General features: G+C 37.7%; 2 protein-coding genes across 3 annotated transcripts in view; one reads left to right on the plus strand and one right to left on the minus strand.

Annotated features, from left to right (window-relative positions):
* The window catches only part of LOC133841677 (exostosin-1), an 81,450-nt gene that overhangs the window by 20,697 nt on the left and 38,200 nt on the right, over positions 1–22,553 (plus strand). Inside the window, exon 2 of the mRNA XM_062274321.1 lies at positions 13,722–13,874. Within this exon, the coding sequence (XP_062130305.1) occupies positions 13,722–13,874 (153 nt within the window). The remainder of the gene's footprint in view (positions 1–13,721; positions 13,875–22,553) is intronic.
* On the minus strand, positions 3,161–13,131 carry LOC133843638 (uncharacterized). Of its 2 annotated transcripts, XM_062277274.1 has the most exons (4): positions 13,121–13,131; positions 5,474–5,507; positions 5,318–5,406; positions 3,161–4,725 (listed from the first exon to the last, which is right to left on the minus strand). In XM_062277274.1, exons 2-4 carry the CDS (start codon positions 5,489–5,491, stop codon positions 3,312–3,314), a joined length of 1,521 nt encoding a protein of 506 aa, XP_062133258.1. In that variant the 5' UTR covers positions 5,492–5,507; positions 13,121–13,131; the 3' UTR covers positions 3,161–3,311. The 2 variants fall into 2 exon arrangements, with proteins under 2 accessions (XP_062133258.1, XP_062133259.1); XM_062277275.1 differs by lacking the exons at positions 5,318–5,406; positions 5,474–5,507; positions 13,121–13,131 and adding an exon at positions 4,780–4,938 and having other exon boundaries at positions 3,162–4,725.

The raw sequence follows: 22,553 nt of genomic DNA on the forward strand, positions 1-22,553 counted from the left end.
TAAAATAATATCTTCATTCGCAAATGGATAACTTAATTTCTCTCTAATGTTTTCTTTTTAAACTCCAAACGCACTTTTAACCCATTTTATATGCGAAATTCCATTATCTCTTTGACATTTTCTTGCTAACTTAGCGACTCTCTTTCTCAGCGCAAATATCCCTAAACTTTTAGCATACCCTGTAACCTTGAAACACGGAAAGAGGTCTGCTGCATTATATATACATTTTGTTGTGACAGACAGAAAAATAAAAACGATTTCTTTATAGCTTGCGTTTGAAACATAAACACAAGACTTATGAATAAATAAATTACAAATTGTTTAGTTTACATTATTGTAGGGAATCTAACAGTTGCTTGTTCTATTCTATACGTTCTTTGTTAACAAAATAACCTCAAAGAGCAAAAAGAAAAAAAGTATCTTGATGGAAAAAAATAGCTGCAAAGTACTGCATGACATTATTGCCACTGGCTTGTTGGTGTTGTTGTTGTCGATTGTTGTTGTTGCTGTTGCTGTCCAACGCCAAGTACGTGCAATGTCACCCACTCACACACACACACACACCCGCACATACACACCCGCACATACACACACACACACTTCCGCTCTGGTTGCATTGTTCATTTAAATTCTAATTTGTATTTTGGCGCACTCGACAATGAGAAAGTCGAGGACAGAAGGACCTGGGGACATTGTGAGCTTGCTGCTTCCTGCCAGCGGGCATTTGGACAGGTTGCTTGCTAGAGGTTGCTTTTTTGCCCTCCCTCGCCCGCTCTTGTCTCCTCACCTTCTCTTTCGATTCGGATTAAGCCACGTGCCCAATAATGTCCTTGAAACTTTTGGGCTGGGCGTGTCGACCGATTTGTTATTGTGCGCTGCCTTGCTAAGGTGCTGCAATCTTAATCGCGTTTTGGTGACAGCTTTGCATATCCCCAAGTATGCTACAAGATTATTCGCTACACTCGATTGCCGATTCCATTGACTCTGGTTGAGTGTGAAAAGACCTCGACGTGAAAATTTGGGGCAAATTGAACACGCAATTGAAAATTCGCAGGAAAAGACAATATGGAAGAAGATATGTTGAAAAGAATCAAATTATTATTATTATTATTATTATAATTATAATTATAATTATTATTATTATTATTATTATTATTATTATTATATTATATTATTATTATTATTATTATTATTATTATTATTATTATTATTATTATTATTATTATTATTATTATTATTATTATTATTATTATTATTATTATTATTATTATTATTATTATTATTATTATTATTATTATTATTATTTTGGTATATTTTTATTTCAAAGTGGTATCTATGTACATATATCTTCAATATGATTTCGCCATCTTCCAATTCTCACTTTGGGTTAGCCTAAAATGAATGTTGAATTTCTATTTTTAGTTTATTACGAATCTTAAATGAATTGCCTACACATTTTGACTTCGACTCACTTCGTGAAACATCTGGTTTAACCTGGCATTGGTGTAGAAGATTGCCATATATAAGGCTTGTCGATTAACTATAATTAAGCAGACATTTCCGATTGCGACAACATGCAACTACAATTTGTAATTACTCTTCTGATGCTTTACGAGGTCTATGCAAGGACTTGCTTAGGAAAACCCAAAGTAGAAAGTTGCCTGGGCAAACCCAGCCATGGAAGCTCCTTCTTGGTCCACTGCAAGAGCAATGCCAATCCAGTGATGTGGTGGTACAATTCAAGTAGTCGCAGCTGCCAACGAATGCATTACTATGGCTGCGAGGGTAATAGGAATCGTTATTGCACTAAGGTGGCTTGCTTGAGGCAATGCAAATATAGTGTGCGAGAAATGGTATTAGTATAAGTAATTACAATATAATTTAATTAAAAGATCAAAATTCTTCAAAAATTCGAAATTCAAGAATGTTTAAACTTAACGCAGAATGAAAAATATCAGCTTTAGATAAACTGCTCTTAAATATAGATTGCTGAAAATAAAAAGAAATCAAAATTATAAATGCATAAAATTACTTAGCTGAACTAATCGAAGATCTAAGTTTAAACAAAGGGAATTACAACAATCCCTCTATCGACATCTATAAATCTTATTTTAAGTAGCATGAACAAAATTATTGAATTTAAAAGCTGTTTAAAATCGAACAAGATTTTATAATCTCAATAAGATGATTGAATATCGAAATATTGTTTTAAAAACTTTTGAATAAAGAATTCTTGTTTCAAGAAATGTTATCTAAATTGAAAATTTCTCAAACTCTCAATGTTCATTATCGCTTCGATACTTTATAAAATATTATTAAAAAACCGAGAATAATATAATTTGAATTTGTCTATCTATGTATATGCAAAATACTTATTAATAACCTACACTTTAGTGACTCCACAGCTTGAATAAAATTTATAGCTTTAGTTTACCCTTTAGCCGGCCTTGTAGAATATCTAAAATTGTCATTCTGATCAGTTGGCCTTACTTTTAGCCTAGTTCTTTTCACTCTCTTTTTTGCTTAGCATTTTGTTGGCGAACTGCTGTTTTAATTCGTATGTTGTCGCTGGGTTTAGTTGGTTTAGTTGATTAAAAGCGGCATTTCGTGCGTTTTTCTTTCATTTTGGCATTTTATGTGTGTATGCACAAGTGTATATATGTATGTATATATATGTGTGTGTGTGTGTGTGTGTGTGTGTGCGAGGGGTGGAAGAACGCTTGTGGGTCATTGTGGGGAATGTTTGCAGCTTACAATGTCTTATGGCTGTCTTTTGTTCTGTTTTGTCACTGGAATTTATAGCAGGTTTAACCCACTTTTCTATCCCCGCCATTCCTTCAACGTTTGCTGCTGCTGTGTGTGTAAATTACTTGGTCTCTTAGTTCTTTTTTTTTTTTTTTTTGGGGTCAACTTGAAGGCTGTTGCAGCAAAGTTTTAAATTGGTTGTCAAATGCAATGAGCGAATGCGATAAATGGCAACGACTTGAGAAACGCGTTTAACATTAATTAAAATGCATTCGCCATAACGAAGACAATGATGAAGTTTGCTTTGACTTTGGCTCGCGTGCTACAAGTGCAATGACTTTTCCCCGCTCAAATGCAACTGAAAACGATAATGAAAATGAAAATGTTTTGGGAAATGCATTAAATTAAACTCATTACACGCGTACTTTGTGTGTGGAAAAAGATTTAACTCTTGCTTTTACTTTTACTTTTAGTTTTACAACATTTAAAACTATGTTAACAACTAGGCAATTAAAAGGCTTAACTGAAGCTTTGGCTATGCTTTGGTTACTGCTAAGACTCAGCGGCTACATCACATCCTCATGAGTGGGGTTGTCGCCAAACTTAATGGAGCCCCGTTGTCGCACATCCTTTCGCTGTCTCTTGTACTCGGTGCGTGGCGGCGTCCTTATTGGCTGCTCAAAGGCCACAGCGCTGGGTCCAATCGGGCTGGTCAGATAACTGCCGCTGGCCTCCACCTCCGTCGGCCATTTATCCCCGTTCATGGCATCGACGAGTGCCGCCTCCATTTCGGCATTCTGGTCCTCCTGCTTGCTCTGACGCTGCTGCTCCTGGAGGCGTGCCCGCAGGCTGCTCATGGCAAAGCTGACATTGTAGCCCGGACTGATGTCCGAGGCGGACTCTTTGTAGACGATCTGCTGCTCCCTTTGATGGTGATTGTGATTGAGATGCTGATGCTGATGCTTTGATCGGGATTTGCCGTTATTGGCTTTCGTCTGCTCACGTTCCCGAAACTTTTTGAGGAAGCCTGGCGGATAGTTGGGCGCCTCGGTGGTTGTGCTTGTTATCACCGTGTTTGCTGTGGGTGTGTGGCTGGTTGAGCCAGGATTGTGGACATATCGACTGCGCGGACGTGGCGCCGGATTACTGGGATTGCTGGCAGGACTCTCATACAAATGCGAGGGCACAAAGCCGCTCTCCATGGGCGCCAAGGCATGGAGTTCGCCACTCGCCTCGCCCGTATGCTCGGTTACCTCATACTGATGTCCTTTGTGCTTGGGCAGCTCATTCTCATCTTCGACCTGCTCGAAATCATCATCCTCCTCCTCATCATGCTCCTCGGCATGGGGACGATGCGAAACCAGTTTCTCGGGCTTCGGCAGCAACTCATGATTGCCATAATTCTCATGGCTGGCGGCAATGCTTGTGTGCAATCTCGTCAGTGGCTGCGGACGCATTGTCACAAAGGAGCTGGGATGTTCGCCGGACTTGTAAACGGGCTTCCAGCTTTGGTATTCCATAATTTTGCCCGAGACAATCTCATTGCTGTTGGGCTTTGACTTTTGCGGCTTAAAGTATTTATCCAAAAGCGCCTCATCACTGGTCATCGGAAGTTTGCCTTCCACAATCAGCTCCTGCTCCTTCTCCAGCTGCCGCATGCGGTTCTCATAGTTCAGCATGCTGGGCTCAGTGACCGATGGCTTCGGCAGCGGCCTCAACATCTTAACCAGCTTTTTGTGCGAGCCACGCATCTTGATTATCTTCATGGGTTTGTTGGTGTGCGGATCGCGTATTATGTACTTCACACGCGTCGTCTCCGTGGGCAGAAAGTCCATCATGTTCTGGGCATAGCCCGCTGTGCTGGGCAGCAGATCGCCAAACATGGATTTCATGGCTCGCGTGGGTCCCTTGAAGATGCGACCCATGAGGCCGCCCATTACCGAATTGTCCATCTGCTGCCACATGAAGCGACGTTGAATTCTAAATGGGATGTGATGTGTGAGAAGGGTATTTGACTATGTTTACCAGGTTTACCAATGTAAAATGAGCGTTAAGATATAAAAGGAATATTTTGTGTGATATAGCCTACACATGAAGTCAATGCACAAACTTAAAACTTCTGATATTGATATGATATCCAAAAATGGTTCGAAATTTAACAAAATATGAGGCAATACTTTGAATACAATTTCTTTACTCTCCCATTCAAATTTATGACTGATTACGTCATGACTAGTTAAACCGACGGTTAGTTTATAAAATTAATTTTTCTGTCAAATAAAAACGAGTTGGATTTTCGTGCAAAGCAATCCTGTGCATCAGCTGTTTTGCTTCTTCTTCCTTATTTGACAACCGCTGACTGCTTTCTCTTCTTCTTTACTTTTGAGCAGCTAAATTTGTTACTTGAAGCAAATCGATACATAAGAGTCAATGATGAGAAGAATTCAAATTTCATCATCGCTCGCTTTTCGAATAGTGTTAACTAGAGGTAAAGACAACGGTCCTTAGTGTTTGCTTTAGACAACAAAAAACACTCATTTCTTACTGGTACACCTAGTGTTAATGTGTCTACCTGTGTTCCTCCGGCTGCTGTTCGCCATTCACCAGCATCAGCACAGTGGCCACTAGCAACAGTGGCCCAATCCAGTTGCAAACAGGTATCTGCATCGATGATGATTATATGTGATTTGCATTTGATTTATGAATTCACTTCTGGCTTAACACTTACACAATAAAGCTTCCTCATGTTCAGATGTTGTTGTTGTTGTTGTTGTGAGTGTTGTTTGTGCTTTCTAATATGCTATGTTATTCCCACAAAATAACGCGACTCGATCTATTCCGTCTGTGGCTTTCCGTTGGCCACTTTCGACTGCCGGCGCCTGCGCGCCAAGCACTTGATTTTATACACTTCACACCATTTGGGCAGGTTGCTCGCTGTGCAGCAGCAGGTTGAAGCTTGAGCTTGCTCCAATTATTGAGCGCAGTCGCAACTTTGGCATTGGCATTTCACTTTCTGGCTAAAACAATGGTTTTTTCGCCCCGTCCCCCCAGCTCCTCTTTCTCTTTCTTGCATTTTCATGTGGCCGCCTTTCGTCGAACAATTAGTTCCATTAGTTTCTGGCTGCGGTGGTTGCTATTTTTCTTTTTCTTTTATTTTTATTTGATTTTTTTGCTTTTCGTTTTTGATATTTCTTGTTTAGCTTTTCTTTCGCTTCCATTTTTTCATTATTACCTTTTCCTTCCTCTAGTTGAAGTTGGCAGTTTCCGTGTGCATTTTATTTTCGTGCGGGTTGCACCTGACGTGCTGCAGATTTTGCTTTAAATGTTGCTTAAAAATTTGTTAAATTTTGTTAAACCATCGTTGAGCACAGCACACAACACATAAAATAACAAACAAAAGCCTGCAGCATATTCAATAACAATTCGTGCTCAATTATGAGTTAATATTTATTAATGCTATGCATTTGCTGCTGTTGCTGTTGTTGTTGTTGTTGTTGCTTTTTTGCTTCATTTCTTGGTTGCATTTTATTAATTAACGGCTCATCGGCAATTGTATCATTAATTTGTATAGCCTGGGCAGCGCCATCTGGCGAGCTGCATCTGCTACTGTTTCTCTCTCTCTCTCTCTGCCTCTGCTTCTGCTTCTGTTTCTGCCGTTGCCCGTTGGCTTTGTGTAAACGACTTTGTGGCGTGCACTTGCCTGATGGCTATCAATAATAATGATAATGATGATGATGACGATGATCATTATGTTGATGCTCTGCTTTATTTGCCTTTGGCAAAACCACTTGATAATTGTTTGTACTGCAAATATACATACAGTAGGTGGCGCCACTTTGGCGAACGCTTTAAGAACATTTGTCATTCCCACTTATATTGTTCATTATTGTTATATAACATGCACATCTGCTGCAATACAAATATTGTTCCTTTGCAAATATTTCAATGCAAAATAAAGACATTTACGTAACTGAATTAAATGTCATTTGAAATTGTATTGGAGGGTTTTATTGCTATTCTTTTCAAATAGTAAAATCTATTTAATAAAATTGTCATCCTCACTTCAGTGAACATTTTTAGAAAGTGAAAAAAACTCACGAATTCTAGAGGTTTTTCTTTTCTTCTTGCTTAAATTTTACTAAAATTTCTTTATTTTAATATAGTGAACCGTTATGCCACTCAATAACTTTCCCTGGAGTGGAAATTCTGTAGCTATTGTAGTCTTTTCAGGTTGATTTTCTGGTTGTGTTGCAGAAATTTTCTTTCTCGTACAAAATTCTATTAATATGCGTTCCTGAATGCTTTCAACTGCATAAAAGCGAAAAATGATTTTTTTACTTTACAAAAGGAAGCGTATTCCATACTCTACTAAATACTTTTAATTATGATTTTGATCGAATATCAATAACAGTGTTTTGGCAACTCTCAAAAATTTAAATTGTAAAATGTTAAAAAGCTAAGATTAATCCGAAAACGAATAAACTTAAGTTGAAGAAAATTTGAGGAATGTAAAATAAAACATAAAAGAGAATAGAAATAAAGTGCTTATTAGTTTAAACAAATGTAAGTACATTCAAGATTTCAATAATGTAATAATAATTATAGATATACGAAAATTGCAGATTGATTCGCTAGTTTTCATATCTCATTTTAAACAACTTTAATGAGATTGTCACTTAATCGCGAGTTTAAATGGATGGGTACATATTTGGAATTATTATTTAAACTCTAATTTAATAGATGTCAAATGCATTGCATTTGGGCTTAGAGAATAAGCCACTTTATATAGCCTTCTTTGGATGAATAGAATTTGCTTGTCGCACTAATTAAACGGCTTTGAAGTGGAGCACAATGAAAACCAATTTGCACGCTCATCCACTCAATCAAATGAACAGTTTGTGTTCGTGTTTGTATTTGTGTATTTGCATTTGTATTTGTGTATTTGTGTGCGCCGAATGCCAAGGGCTTCTAATAGTCGTAAGTTGCATACTACATACATATATGTGAACATTGCGTATACGCAGTGTGACTGCACTCGATTTCGCCGTTGTGTTGTCAATAAAATGTATTTAAAATGCCATTTGTGTAAATGGATTATGTAATCGATGCATTGCCATTGGATTTACGCTCATGTGTGTGTGCCATATGTGCATAAGTGTGTGTGTGTGTGTGTGTAAGTACTATATACTAAATGCATATTTGTATTATTGCTGGATGGCAAGCATGGCTTGCTGATAACGATACGCAGTTGTTGCTGCTGTTGCTACAACATTGGCATTCAACTCGCAACTGCGAACCGTCGCGCTCGATATGTATATAAGTAAAAGCAAATTGATGCCTTAAGCCAAATATAAACACAATAAAACCAAACAAGCCGCAACAACAATGAGCTACCGCACACAGTCAGAGGGCGCCAAGTTACAAGTTGCTTTTGCCGTCCTCCCCATGGGGGCCTATCAATGAGCCAGACAGAGGCTGAGGCATTCAAGTCAGGCAGTTAGTCAAGCGTAAAGGCAGGCAACCAACAGCCAACAACCAGCAAGCAGCAAGCAGCAACCAGCAACCAGCAGCTGCCAGCTAACTGCAAATTGTATGAGCTCAAATTTGCCTGTAAGCCAAGCAGCCAAGCAGCCAAGTAGACGTCGACCCAGCAGCAACAACAGCAAGAACAAATCCTGCGGACCAGAGGAGAGCATTACAAATTGTAGCTAAAACGTTGATACCATCTCGCATTTCTGGCTTAGATTTTGCAAGCACACACAACACAATAGCAGCAGCAAGCTATACTTGTACAATAACTCTGACAACATTGGCAGGGCAGACAAACTCTTCAGTCATGTCCCTTGGATTGATACGGATCGATGCGGTTAGATTTTGTGACTGGCGTTGCAATTTCAACTTTAAATTGCGACTTAACTCTCAGTACACTAGCCAGATATTTCATGCTATAGCACGAGGGTCATTCAGCATGTTTAACAGGTGCCATCAAATGTGCTGTTGATAGGATTGACATGAGACTGCAATTGGCGGTCACTAAAATCTTTATAGCAATGCACGAGTTTTAGTGGAAATCTATTTTTATTGTGGCTATTTCTTGCATCTATTAAAGATGTCAAACCACCTAGGGTTAACTTTTATTAGTCTCTCGATAATTGGTATTAGCTTTAAAGAAGTGCAAACTGTTATCGACTGCAAAGAGTTAATCCCACTTCAGACGATTTCGTGTTCAAGCCATAAATCTCAAAGCTTTTTTGCTCTCTTAGAATTTGGTCACACTGCCCCATTGAAATCCTAAAAAATGCCAATAAAGTTTGATTTTTGCATATTTAACTTGTAATAACATAAGTTGTTGAGTTGAGTTGTGTTGAGTTGACCACGAATCAACAGTTTTGTGTGCTCTTTTTGTTGCGAAAAGAATCACTTAGAAATACTTGTCTGAATCGGTCTCTAAAGATACTTCTAGCAGGTAATTAATGCAGTCTCTATCTAAATTTTATCTACAGAAATAAAAAACAATTTTGATCTGCAAGTTTATGATTCAATATAACAATATGACAGGGTATTTCTCCTTCGACCGCAATATAAAAACCCATTAAAATGCACTCTGTTTGCGTTCACTTTATTTTTTGTTTTCATTTTTTGTCGTCACATTTTATAGACAATTTTGTTGGTTTGCTGCTGCCACTGTTGTTGTTGTTTATGGTGTGCTATTGTTGTGCAGCACTTAAAATATATATTTACTTATGTATATTTTGTAAAGCAAAGAGAATACTGCACCTGTATCGCTGTGAATCTCTGTGTAACTTCCATGTTCATGCAACTGATGCTGGTGTTGGTGTTATTGTTGTTGTTGTTGTCTTTACTGATTTAATGCTTGGGGCAATTTTTGTTGCTGTTGTTGTTGCTGTTGCATTGTGCGACCGTTGACGACACAATTTCTGCTTTATGCTTCTTCTCTCCCCAACACACACACACACACACCAGTCAGATATAAAGGCAAAGATATTGCGCATACGCCACGTTTCAGCTTTATGCTCTCGGTTGTCATGACTTGAGCGCCATCACAAAAGCTTTGAAGTTGCATAGATAAGCTGACTGCTGGCCAGAGAATTGTTGCTGTTGCTGTTGCTGTTGCTGCATCGTTGCCACATTTGCCGCCACTGTTGCAGTTACTGCATAACTTGAGGCTAATGGCCGCCTATTCGACAATATGCGGCATTAACAGCCACTACGCTCGGCGGCCCCATAAACCTTTGTCCTAAGCATCCCAAGACGTCAAGAGCGAGCGCGAGCGCGAGGAAGAGACAGAGAGAGAGAGAGAGAGAGAGAGAGAGAGAGAGAGAGGAGAGACTCATCTTCTCCATTCGGCACATTCGCTTGTAAGCTGGTCAAATCCCAAGATAAAGCTGACCACTCACTCATACACACACACTCTTAGTATAAGTGTACTATATTCATTGTCTGTGTGTGTGTGTTTCGGCAACTATGCGAGAGTTGTATTGAAAGAAAGTCAAGTAAATTTTACTTTTTATTCCATGAGTGTCATTAAAGTTATATTTAGTATATCACTATACCACCATTAATATATTGTAAAATACCATAAGCTTAATTTAGTATATCGATATATCCCTACATATTAATTCTTCATGTATAGCAAAACATGAAGATCGACCCGAATTACTTTAAAAATGTTCATCGTAATTTCTAGCAGTGCTTGTGTACAAATTCGATTCGCATTTAATAATCAATGCATTTTATTTTCATCACTTCTAGTAAATTAATCTGTTGCAGTATAAAAATTCAAATTAACGTGCACATTTTTTTGTTATTTAAAAATTTTTACAAATTTAAATTGTTTGTCATTCTATTTCTTTTATCGTCGCTCGCAAACTGTATTACATATTCCCAAATTTCTTCCCTCTCTCATTAATTCTTCCTTATTTTAAATGTTGTGTATTAAGTATTAATAACTTATTTTAGATATTGAACAGAACATAATGAGGACTTAGTTTAAGAGTAAGTAAATTAAGTAAATTAAGCATTTCTGAATCAAAACTGAAGTTGCTACTGAGACGCTTATTTCGTAACACAGTTAAAGAGAATTTTTCAATTGCTGTAGCAACCCTCTTGCTATATATTTTTGTGCACCCGCCCACACACACACACACGCGCACACATACAGAGAGAAACACTGGTTCACACAGTTACATTTAAAGTACATTTAATGCGCGCATAAATTATTCAGGATGCCTCTGAAAAAGAGCCGCGTCGTTGTTGCTGTTGCTGTTGCTGTCGGTGTTGTTGTTGTTGTCGCTGTCCCGCCAAGGATTCTCGCTGGGCAATACTCAATTATTTTAGATTATGTTTGGATTAGTGGTCAGCGCCTGGTTTGGTTCAATGGTTCAATGTACGCCTGGTTATTGCACTTTTGTGTGCTCGACCGTTGCGACAATGGAACTTGGGACAATGGCGGAGAAGCGAGGACAGTTCTGGCTTTTAGTTTTTGTACATTTATTTCTTCTTTTTCATTTCAATTGTTGGTAGCGCACAACGGTGGCTCAATCAATGTTTAATTGACCCACTTAAGAGAATGGTGTGCGTTTTGGGGGCATAAATAACATTTAAGCAGTCCACATGCGCGTCTCGTTTTGTTGTCGTTGCCTAAAAGCCTTCCTTTTTTTTATTCTGTTCTGTATTGCTGATAAGTATATATCTACTGGGCAATGTCCTTGTAATGTCAGCCTATGCGTTTAATTTATATTAATGTTGTCAGCAGCTCACACTTTCTCTCTGTCCTTCATTCACTCTGTTCCCACGCTCATTCTCTTCTGTTTGAATACCCGCTACGAATAGAGTAAAAGGCTATTATAACTTTGTGCCTACGGAAAATGTATCTAAGAGGAAAAGGAGTCATCTCCGACCTTATGAAGTATTTTAAACTGCATCAGCAACCAAGACTACACAGGCAAGTCCGTCTGTCTGAATGTATTTTTTGGTGTATTTAGTGTACGGTATATATTCAAAGTATTAGTATATCAATGTACCAAAGTCAATTGGTATATTTTAGTATTTTGTATTGCTGAGGTTTATTTGAAGACTAAGATCGCACTGTTTTGCTTTTATAACAAGTTAAAGCCATAGCGGTTGTGTTACATACAATAAGTACAGTATTCAAGATTCCTGAATTTTAGTTGCCATCAGATAAAAATTGTAGAAGTTATTTAATACATTTGTATGGGCAAAAACATAGTACTACTATATCAATATGTTAAATACAGGCAATACACTTGCATTTTTAGTATTTCTACGGTATATTAATTTAGTATATTTTAAAATTAATTTCACACTCTTTTGCTTTTATTCACAATGAGTAGCGAGTATCTCGCAGCCGAGCACACTCGACTGTAGCTTTCTTACTTGTTTTATTTATTTTTTTTTTTTTTTTTTTGATGCCTCATCTGCTCGGTTGCTGGCGTTGGTCCCAAATTAATTTACAGCGCGCGAAATCCCAGATGCCTAATAAAATGCTATGCCATTAAATTGAAGCTTACAATGTCCCCGCCCGTGTGCACGATGATTATGATGAGCTGTTGAGCTGCTGTTTTATGAGCATTCAATAAGTTTTGTTTATGTAAATGAATTGACAGCCCAAATTGACAATTTGATTGTGTTATTAGCGCACATTTTAATGGCCCTTCGATAAGGTTTTTGTGAGTATTGAGGGCATTTCATAAGCTTTTATTGCTGCTTTTAGTATTTGTAAATTTAGGTAATATTTGAAGTTGTCATTTAGTAACTTCGATAATCAATAATTTTGTCTGATTTCCCACTAATAAACTTGACAACTCTGAATTATAGTTTTACATCAATTGCTGACAGGTAAATTCGAAATTCGTTGTCAAAGTTTAATTATATGCCTCTGGCATTAAAGTAAAAGCGTATAACATGTCTGGATCCCTATCATTACTCTTTTCACTTAAGTAAATCGATGTGAACAACTCTAAACTGTAGACTACAAGTATAAAGGTTTATGGTGATACTTGATTGGTTTTCTATTAGCATTCGCTTTTGGTCAGAATAATGGCAAACCACAAGTGAAATGCTTACAGTTGAGATTCGTAAAGCACATTTGTATCATTTCAAATCCATAGCTAACCTCAATGACACGCTGATTAAATCGAATAACTTATGGCTTTAGCTCTCTTCTGCCGAAAAGAGAAAGGAAGCAGTCAGCAAACTAAACTCTGTGAACTCTCCTCTGTGTGCCTTTTGGTCTTGTGTCCTTCCTCAGTTGGTCAGCAGGAGTCAGCTTCAACGGAAATCAGCGTTGCCCAATCTGTGGTTGGTTGGTTGATGTTGCTGTTGCTGATGTTGCTGATGTTGTTGTTGTTGCCTTTGCTGTGGCGCGTACTTCATTGTCTATGAAATTTGCTCAACTGCAAGCCAAGCAGAAGGAAATTGCTCACACAACTACAACTACAACTACAACTACAACTACAGCCACAACTACGAATGAAATCATACACATTTGTATATATGTGCTTGTATGATGGCATTTCCAAGTCGCCAGGCATTGCCTTAGGATACTTTTTTCTCGACTGCTGCCATTGCTTTTCCTGCTGCCATTTTGTTGTGGCCCATATGCTTCGAAAAATTGTTAACAGCACATGTGTGTGTGTGTGTGTGGTTGTGTGTGTATCTGTGTCCATTGTTGTGAGCATCTTTTGTTTCAATTGCTTCGCTTGCGGCTCAGCGCAGATTTAAGCTCAACTCTTGTCCCCTATCGCATCCATAGATCTTCCCAATGGGACTCTTCTGCGGCCCCCATTCGAGGCTGCTTTATTGCAATTGATTTTGACGCCGCTGTTTATGTGTTTTCTGCAATCTCTGCTCATCGATAAGCAGGACAGGTCTTTAAGCTGTGACTAAATCGCAACTTTAACTCATATTCTCTTCTTCATCTTTTCATTTTGCAGCTATGTGCATGGCATTGGCTCGGAAACTCGCAACTCGCTCTTCCATTTACATAATGGACGCGATATGGTGATGGTGACGACTTGCCGGCATGGCAAAAGTTGGCGCGAACTCCAGGACAATCGCTGCGATGAGGATAATCGCGAATATGATAGGTAAGTGTTTGTAATGTCTTCTTTGGTTAATGCCGAAAAATTGTTTCTAGCTGTCATTAAGTCCAAAAATGTAATTTGTTCAGCCCACACTGTGTGCTAATAGCCCTTGCCACGCCTTGTCCCAAGCCCATCCATCGACCACCATTAACCACAGCCACAGCCAAAGTCACAGCCAAGAATTGTCTGCTGGGGTCATGTGATTAATGTTCAAAAATCCGACTTGACAAGCTCATTTAAATGGCACGACACTTAGGCCAAAGGCATTTTGAATGCCAACGATTGCCTTTTAGCATCTGCCCATTTCCTGTTTTTGATTTCCCGACGGCGCGCCAAAATGAGAAATGTTCCATCATTATGATCAGTCTTAAAGTGATTTGCAATATACGATAATTTAGTTTGCTAAGCGCACTTAATTGAATCGTGACCCCCAAAGAACTGCGTATACTTCATTTAAAGCTTAAAATCGGCAACAAATGAATTGTAAAACTACACATGAAATGCCATATAAGTAGCTATATGAAATTAATTTAAGTATCGACAGTTACTTTACGCAATGATAAATCAAAGTACTAAATACTTAATATACATATTTGCTGTACTTTTCATCCACAATTTCATTACGCGGCTTTCACACAGCTCGCGACATTCAACCTTGCGTTGAGTTTGCTGATTTCCGGCTGATTAGAGTGATGGCTCACAAAGTACATTACGGTTATTTATTTATGGCGCTTACCCTGGAGTTGAACTTAACTTAAAAGAGGATGTAATGAAATCAGAAACTCAATAATCACGAACCGAAATTGAAAGTATATACAAAATAAGTATTGTGTTTTATTATTAGTGAAAGAAATGGTTATTTGTTATTAAGGTTTATTTAAATATTATAAATTAATCCGAAATCCCGTTAAAACAAAATTTAAAGTGAATTTTTATAAAAAAAAAATTTTAAAATAAAAGTCATGTTTAAATTTCTTTAAGAGAATAAGCTCAAATTTAAAATATGTGAATATACAAATATACTAATATATAACTCTGGTCTGATATCTGAATATATAACTCTGGTCTAATTCGAAAGATAGCAGAATATGATATTCACTTCATGATTTTTATTATATAAATCAACTTTAATTTTTATTCTCACAAAATTTTAAATTAAAATCAACTTATAAATAAATAAATATTCGAAAATATATACAAATACAAAAGTTAATAATTCTAATTAAAAATAAAATTTAAAACCATACAAAAAAATTTAAAAAAATCAAAATTCAAAAGAAAAATAAAAAATATTCATGAATTTTTGTTCTGAAAGTTTTTTAGGGTTTAATTTTTTCAAACTCAAAATTAATTTTTTCAGTCCCTGTAATAAATGCTTATGTTTGCTGCAATTCTTTTCGAACAATCTTCAATCAAATGCTCTCTGTAGATTAACTTTCAGTCGAGCATTGCTGATTTGAGGGCATTCAAGCTTGATATCAATTTATTGTTTGTGCTCAAAGTTCAGAAAATGTCATCGAAACATTTACCTTTCACCTTTAATTGAACGTAATTTTTCATTCATTTTTCAGCAAGGTTACTTCTTCGTGTTCGTCTCCGTCATCTTCATCTGCTGCGTCTTCTTCTTCTTCTGGCCCGTCTACTGAAGTGCCAAGTTACCTTTTACGGTTGCCTGCTTCTGTTTTTGCCACTGTTTCTTCTGCTGCCTGCGTCCCTTCGGCTGTCTGCTCTGTTCGTAATTTGACATGACTTATGCGACAAATCTGCTTTAGCGTCAAGCGTCAGCGATTTATGCAGAACCCATCCCCCATCCCCGTCTCCGTCCCTGCTACCAACATCGCACTTTGCATTTAATATTGTTGTTCCATTCCAGTCGTTCCAACTTGCCGCCAACTGTTCTACATATAATCAAGCAAATTGCTTTCCCACTCACATCACTTTTTATGCCATCCTCCGCTGCGCTCTGCTCTCCCCTCTCCCCTCCCCTGGTGTGTTTCTCTGTCTGGGGCGGTGTCTGAAACTTCGTTAATGCACCTGTCAAATATGGCGCATATTTATAAATGTCGACAAAATTGCATAATGCTCGGGAGCTGCCGACTGCTGAGATTTTTCGCATATTCTTTATGCGATTTTTGCGAGGATAGCTGTGTGATAGCTTCTACTTTTTGATGACTTTGCACAGTGCATTTATATGCAAAACTCGGCATAGTTAGCTATTCTTTGTTATCCTTGTTGTTGCGCTTCTGATATGGACGAGAGGCGAGAATGAAATGCCGTTTAATATACGGAACAATGACATTAAAATGCCAAACTTTTCGATTCATCTTTCGTTCTCATTTTATTTTTTTCCCTCCCCCCTCTTGGCAGCGAAAAGCAATCAATGAGAAAGCATGAGGCAGCCGAGTGGCAAATGATTGACCAGCAGTGCGCTTAGCTCAGCATTTGGCAATCATAATATATTTATGCCCTTTCATCATGCATTATGCAGTCTGTTAGGTGTTGCATTGAAATGTATTTGCCAATGGTGATAGTAGAAAATACATAAACGCAACTATTTATTTAATCGAGATTTCTGCTAAGTAAATTTGGCATATGGAAGCCTTTTAGTTTCGTTAACACAAACTGCAAGTTTGTTCTTGTAATTCATGAATATTTTAGTGCAAAGCATATTACAATAGACAGATTTGCGTTTAATTTGAAATGCTTAAGTAAATGAATCTTTAATACTTCAATCAATAATATTTTAAGTGCATTTAAACTTCGTTGAAGGCACCCAAAATAAAATTACAAACTTTTTTCCTTTTTTCCTATATTATCACAAAATCCATTACAAACTTTTTTGTGCTTTGTTTTTTGTTGCTGCCGCTGGTAACCGTAAAAAAGTAAACGAAAAACTTCAAACAACTGCATTCAGAAACCTTGAGTTGCGTTTAATGAAATTTTGTTTTGTGATGTCGCGTCGCGTCGTAAGTTTTTCTCGCTGTTTTCCTATAATGAGCCTCAGGCGTCAATGGAAAATGTTGCAGCTGTTGTTTGCCATCATATGTATGGCAGTAGCATAAAGTCGGCACAACCACAAAAACAAGTACAAGTACAAAAACAACAATCAATGCATTTGCTGGCGGCGGCTGTGGTCAGAAAAGTGTAGCATGCTTTTAGGCGCTTAATGAATGCCATCAATGAAGTTTTTGGCATTTGTTGTTTGTGTAGGGATTAAGGCTTCGGTTTGGGTTGCTCGGTCATTTGGTTAGTTCCTACTGATGATAATGATGACGATGATGGTGTGGCTGCTGATGATGATGTTAACCAAAACGACATCGGCAAAGAGAACGAATGCTTTAGGAGAAGTACGTATTTGAGTGAATGTGGTGGCATTTTGTGGTTTTGCCTCCTTGGCAACTGATATGCGACTGAGGATGGCAACAGCTGGATATGTGCATTCATATTAAGTACAGCATTGCCTCTATTTTGGGATTCGGGTTGAGAACGACGCGACGTTCAAAGAAATATGAAAAATAATGAGACGCTGCGTCATGTCCTTGACAAAAGTTTGAGCACACTTTCTTCTTCGTCGTTTTGTCTTTTCTTTTCTTTTCTTTTCGCATTTTATTTTCGCACACAATTTGACAGAAGGCGCAACTCAACGAGTCGCGACGATGAAACGTTTCCGCAACCATTACGTATACGACACGTTGTCGCTGCCACATCGCATGACAAGCAGCAGGCAACAGCAACGGCAATGGCAACGTGTTGCAGCACGTTAAATGTATGTGTGTAACCCTAACCAGCCTATAGCCAGTTACAAGGTCGCACAAAAAAAGTTTTCCACATTTCTGTGCTGCTCTTTAATTTGGGGCAACAATTTGTCAAGTTTTTAATTTTACACACTCCAATATTTTTTGTGCTTTATTCACACAATTGCTGCAACCTTTCGAAGCACGCAAGCATAAGGAAACTCTAAAGCAGTTTAGCTAACTCCATGTTGCAAGTAACATTTAATTTGTTGAATTATTCCAGCTTTTTTCGTTGTGGCTTTTATAAGTACATATGTATATCGCAGAACCAACATCGTCCTCAAGTAAGGCGACTCCGTCCGTCGCTTGCTCCTGATTGTTACATTTGGTATCAAGTTTTGGCGGATGCAGCGAGTCACTTCTCTTTTTATTGATCACACGTGTCACTCCACAATTAAAACAAGAGAGAGAAAGAAAAAGAAGTGTGACCAGCCTAGCAACGCATACGAAGTTCGCCGCTGAGACCTCGTTATACCGAAAACTAGTATCTACCAACACAGCCAATGGTCACACCTTTCTCGCATACCATTTTTTCCCTGACAAGTGCTTCATTTCATTTTCTATTTTATTTTGCTTAATAAATAATCATCAATCTATACAAACTATTGCAAAATATAATATCGGGAAATTGAATAATTATTATTTGTTGGTCAACATAAAATGCATTTCACTGAATTTCCATTATGTTTGATGTATATCCGTATGATTTGAAATGTGTCATAAATTCCAAACGCTAAATTTGATTTATGTTAAATGAAGCATGCACTTGATATTAATTTGATTTCATATTTAAATATATGAGCCGTTGACCCAATTAGAATTGCCAGCAAAGCCAGCCAGGGTGTCGGATATTTTATGCATTTTTCATAATGTAATTTGCGGAGTAATAAATTCTTGTTCTAGCCCCTAACACTATCATCATTATCAACAAGAAGCAGCAGCTGCAGCTGCAGTAGCAGCTCCTGAGTCCATAGCGAAGGGTGCATCTCCAAGCGGCGTCTTAACAGCTCCTTTTGCCTTTCCTCCGCACGTTAATCTCAGATTTCCACATAAATCACTTCAAAGGCGACACACACTTGGCAGTTAAGGTACGACGAGAAGTTGCAGCCCAGGTAGCCCAGCCAGAAGTAACTAGGCTTGTGCCCCATTGCAATTTCTTTGAGTGCCAATTCCATGTTTTTTTCCTTTTTTTATTTTACAGTCTCCGCTTTGCCAGAACTTTCGCTCTGAACTATTACAGCCAGCTTTGTACATGACTGTGTTTTTGTCCTAACCAAAAGAAAATGTGTCGGGAAATTGCTGGCCATTGCCATTAACATTCAGTTACGGCCAGAATATTTCCTTGGAAAATTCCTCGCTCAAAATACCGAGAAATCAAGTGAGCTTCTTTCTTGGACTTCTCTATTATAATTTCAAATAAACAAATTTTCATGTTGTCCACTAACTTTTGAAGAAATTTAAGTTGCTTCTGCAAATATGCTAATCGAATATTTATTGCATAATTAAAGGTATTTTTTTGACATTTAATTTTCTGATTTGAATATGAAATTGAGCTTTACTAATAAGAAATGTATTGCATAAATTATTGCGTGCTTTTGATTTAAATAATTTTCCATTTTATTTCTTTTAAGCCAATATATTTTTTTACAATAATAATTATACTGCATCATTTTTATTACTACTAATATTTCAAGAAATATGAAATTTAACTTTATAACAAGTTTAGGTTCTTTTAAAAATAGACTAATAAATAATTTTGCATTAATTTTATTTGTTATGAGAAATATTACTTGAAAACTAATTTAATTTATTTTGGAAATATATTTATTGCCTAATTAATTGGATGTTTCTTACTTTAATAATATACAATTTATTTTGTTGACTTCAATGTAAAATATATGTTTTTTTTTAAGATGAAGATTTAAGTTGGCATACTCGAATGTGAAATTTGCTTTGGCTTCTTTTAGATTCTTTACACATTGCTCATACGCACTGTGCGCTGCATCTTAATAGCCCAACTTGGCGCTGGTCCTTAGCTTTAGTTTTGTCTTCTCACACTGTACACAAAGAAGGACGAAGAACGTCTTAGTGCGGTCTGTTGTATTCATTATGAGCCATTATCACAAGCTGGCGACAAGAAAAGGCGGCGCAATGGAGTCGCTTGCTTGGTTGGATGAGATGAAGCTGCTCCATGCGCATTGCACTTGTTACTAATGCGCCATATTTAATGTCCTGCTGCTCCATCTGCGACTGCTGCGATGCCCAAAAGACAATGGCAATGGCAAGTTTTACAGCTGCTTTTTGCTCTAAGTCGCATTCGTTTCTCTGTGCGTTCTATTCACAGCTCTGCGCCATTGTGTGTTTTACTTTTTGTTTCTATTTGTCGTTGGTTTTGTTTGTTCTCACTCAGTTCGTTTTTATGTCCACTCAGTCTGTTTTTAAAAATGCAATTTTCATTGAAATCGCAATTGTTTAGTCCCCCCTCGCAATCGCAATTCACTTGGTTTTCATCACTTAAAGCGAGTGCAACTGTTGCCAGTTTCGCTTTTTAACTTCCGCCCGAAACTTGGACTAAGTTGCGTTGATGTTTTTGCCTGACATGCTTTTGGGGATTTAATTAATTTTGCTATTCCTGCTGTTTTGCTGTTCTACAACTGCAACTGACAGACGGACAGAGAGACTGAGAGACGGGCAGCAGGCTGGGAATCGGCCTTAGGCTGCTAGAGGAACTACGCAGCATGCGCTGCAATTAACAAATGGTGAGGCGCACACTGCGTATACGCAATGAACCCAATGCCCAGCCCGCACTGCCAGCAATTTGCGTGTCAAACAAGGCCACAAAGCCGACCAATGACAAAGCAAAATGCTGTACACTTTGAGACAACAACAACAACAATAAAAGCAGCCGCAGCAGCAGAGGCAGAAAATAAAAAAAAAAAAAAAAAGGAGAAAGAAAAACCTATCAGCAGTCAAACATTCGATGACAAAAGCTTGTCTCTTCTACGAATTCCGCATTCGCAGCAAACTCATTCCACATTAAAGACTCGAACTCGAGTTTCGCATCAACTCCAAACAAATAATGAATATAGCCAAGTCATCAGCGCTGTCAGAGTAGTTGAGACTTCAGCTAAGCCTAAAAGTATGCTTCACTTTTTTATATGCGATTAATTATATCTGTAGAGCAATTGGAAGTCGCAAAGATTTCCCGATTTGTTTTCGACTTTTTGTTTGATTTTCGCCTACATCTTCTTCAGTTGTGTTAGCATGCAACTAACAGCTCAGCTCAGCTGTCAAAGGCAAAAAGACTTTACCTTTTGGCTCTGCTCTGCTGAAATCACAAAGTCTGATGGCACGTCAGTCAGTCAGTCATTCAGTGAGAGAGTCAATGAGCTTAGCTTGATTTTGAACAACAAGAACAACAACAACCACAACTGAAATAGAAGTAGCAGTAAAATTATCATACCTGGCAGCCAGAGTCAACCTTTGACAGCTGGAAACCACTTAAATTATGTGCCCGCTGTGCGGCTGCCATTTGCTTGGTGCTGGAGCTGGAGCTGGAGCTGGACTAAGAAGACTTGGAGAGCTGCCTGCCACTTCTTATGTTAATTTTGTTGGCCTTGGCGTCGCAGGCAAAGTTAAGCAATTGACATGAAGAGACTCCGCCGCAGAGACTCGACCCAAATGTGAAGCAATGTGTGTGTGTGTGTGTGTGTGTGTGCGTCTGTGTCTATGTTTGTGGCTTGCCCACAGAAATATAACTCGGAATGTGTTGTGCAAAGTGTTGGCAAATTAATTACTGCAAATGTCTGTCCCTACTTTATGCGTGTATATATATATATATATGTGTGTGTGTGTGTTGTTCAACAGGTGTGAGAATTCATTTCATTTGGATGCCAGCAACGGAAGTGGCAAACAACTTCAATCAAGTTGTGCAAATTAGTGAACAACAAAAAAATGCAAACAAGATTTATTAAAATTTCAAAGTGAAAACTAAGGAAATTCAATTTCGTATTCATTACATTTGCAGCACATTTGCACACATAAAGTAAAGTAAGCAAATAAATAAATGCAATATATTTTAAGTGTATTCAAGTGTTGCATATTTTCGAAAACTGATGTTGTGAAGAGTTCATTTGTGTATACAAATGTTTGTTCAGATCTTTAATGTATATTAATTATATTAAGAGAGTATGTAAACATCTAACAAATGAGTTGGGATTTATTAAAAGTCAACTGAATTCAAGAGACTAAAACTTTGTTTGAACTGTAGAACACAAATGTTAACAAATTAAGCTCTTATGTCGATTGATATCTTAATCAATTTCATAGAATTCTATTCTTTGACTTTGGTGGGTCCGCCATAATCACGCTAGCTTATTAAAAAGTTTCATCTCATCCATGCTCGCGAGTCCAATACATAAATTTGATTTTATCTGTTGAATTTGAATTTGAATTTTATCTGTTGTTAAAATGAAACTTGAAGAATGAAATCAGAAACTTATTCGTAACCAATATAAATTATCATCGATTGTTTTAATACGTATTTATTTAATAAAGTTGAATCAAAATTCCAATTCCGTATATTCAGAACATTTGGATGTAATTGCTAAAATACCAAACGTAAAGCTTTATAAGCATTTTTCAGTGCAATTCACTTGGCCAAGAATGAGTGTGTAAATAAATAATGGAAACATTCGCGCACAATCTAAAAGAAAGCCACAATCCCTCGCTGCACAAGTGCATTAGTTGCACATATAGTGAGCATGAGTAACGACTGTGTTGTGGGTGCTTTGGCCCAAGTGCTGTGGCGCCGCGATGGCTAATGAAGTAGTAGACGCCATGTTTGGGCCAAGAACTAAATGGGCAGCGAACTTTGGACAAGCTCGCA

Source organism: Drosophila sulfurigaster, chromosome 3 (assembly GCF_023558435.1).
Source record: "Drosophila sulfurigaster albostrigata strain 15112-1811.04 chromosome 3, ASM2355843v2, whole genome shotgun sequence".
NCBI lineage: Eukaryota > Metazoa > Arthropoda > Insecta > Diptera > Drosophilidae > Drosophila > Drosophila sulfurigaster.

Coding starts and splice junctions, on each gene's coding strand:
- LOC133843638 (XM_062277274.1), bottom strand. Junction 4,726..5,317: donor CAGCAGCCGGAGGAACACAG/GTAGACACATTA, acceptor CATCCCATTTAG/AATTCAACGTCGCTTCATGT.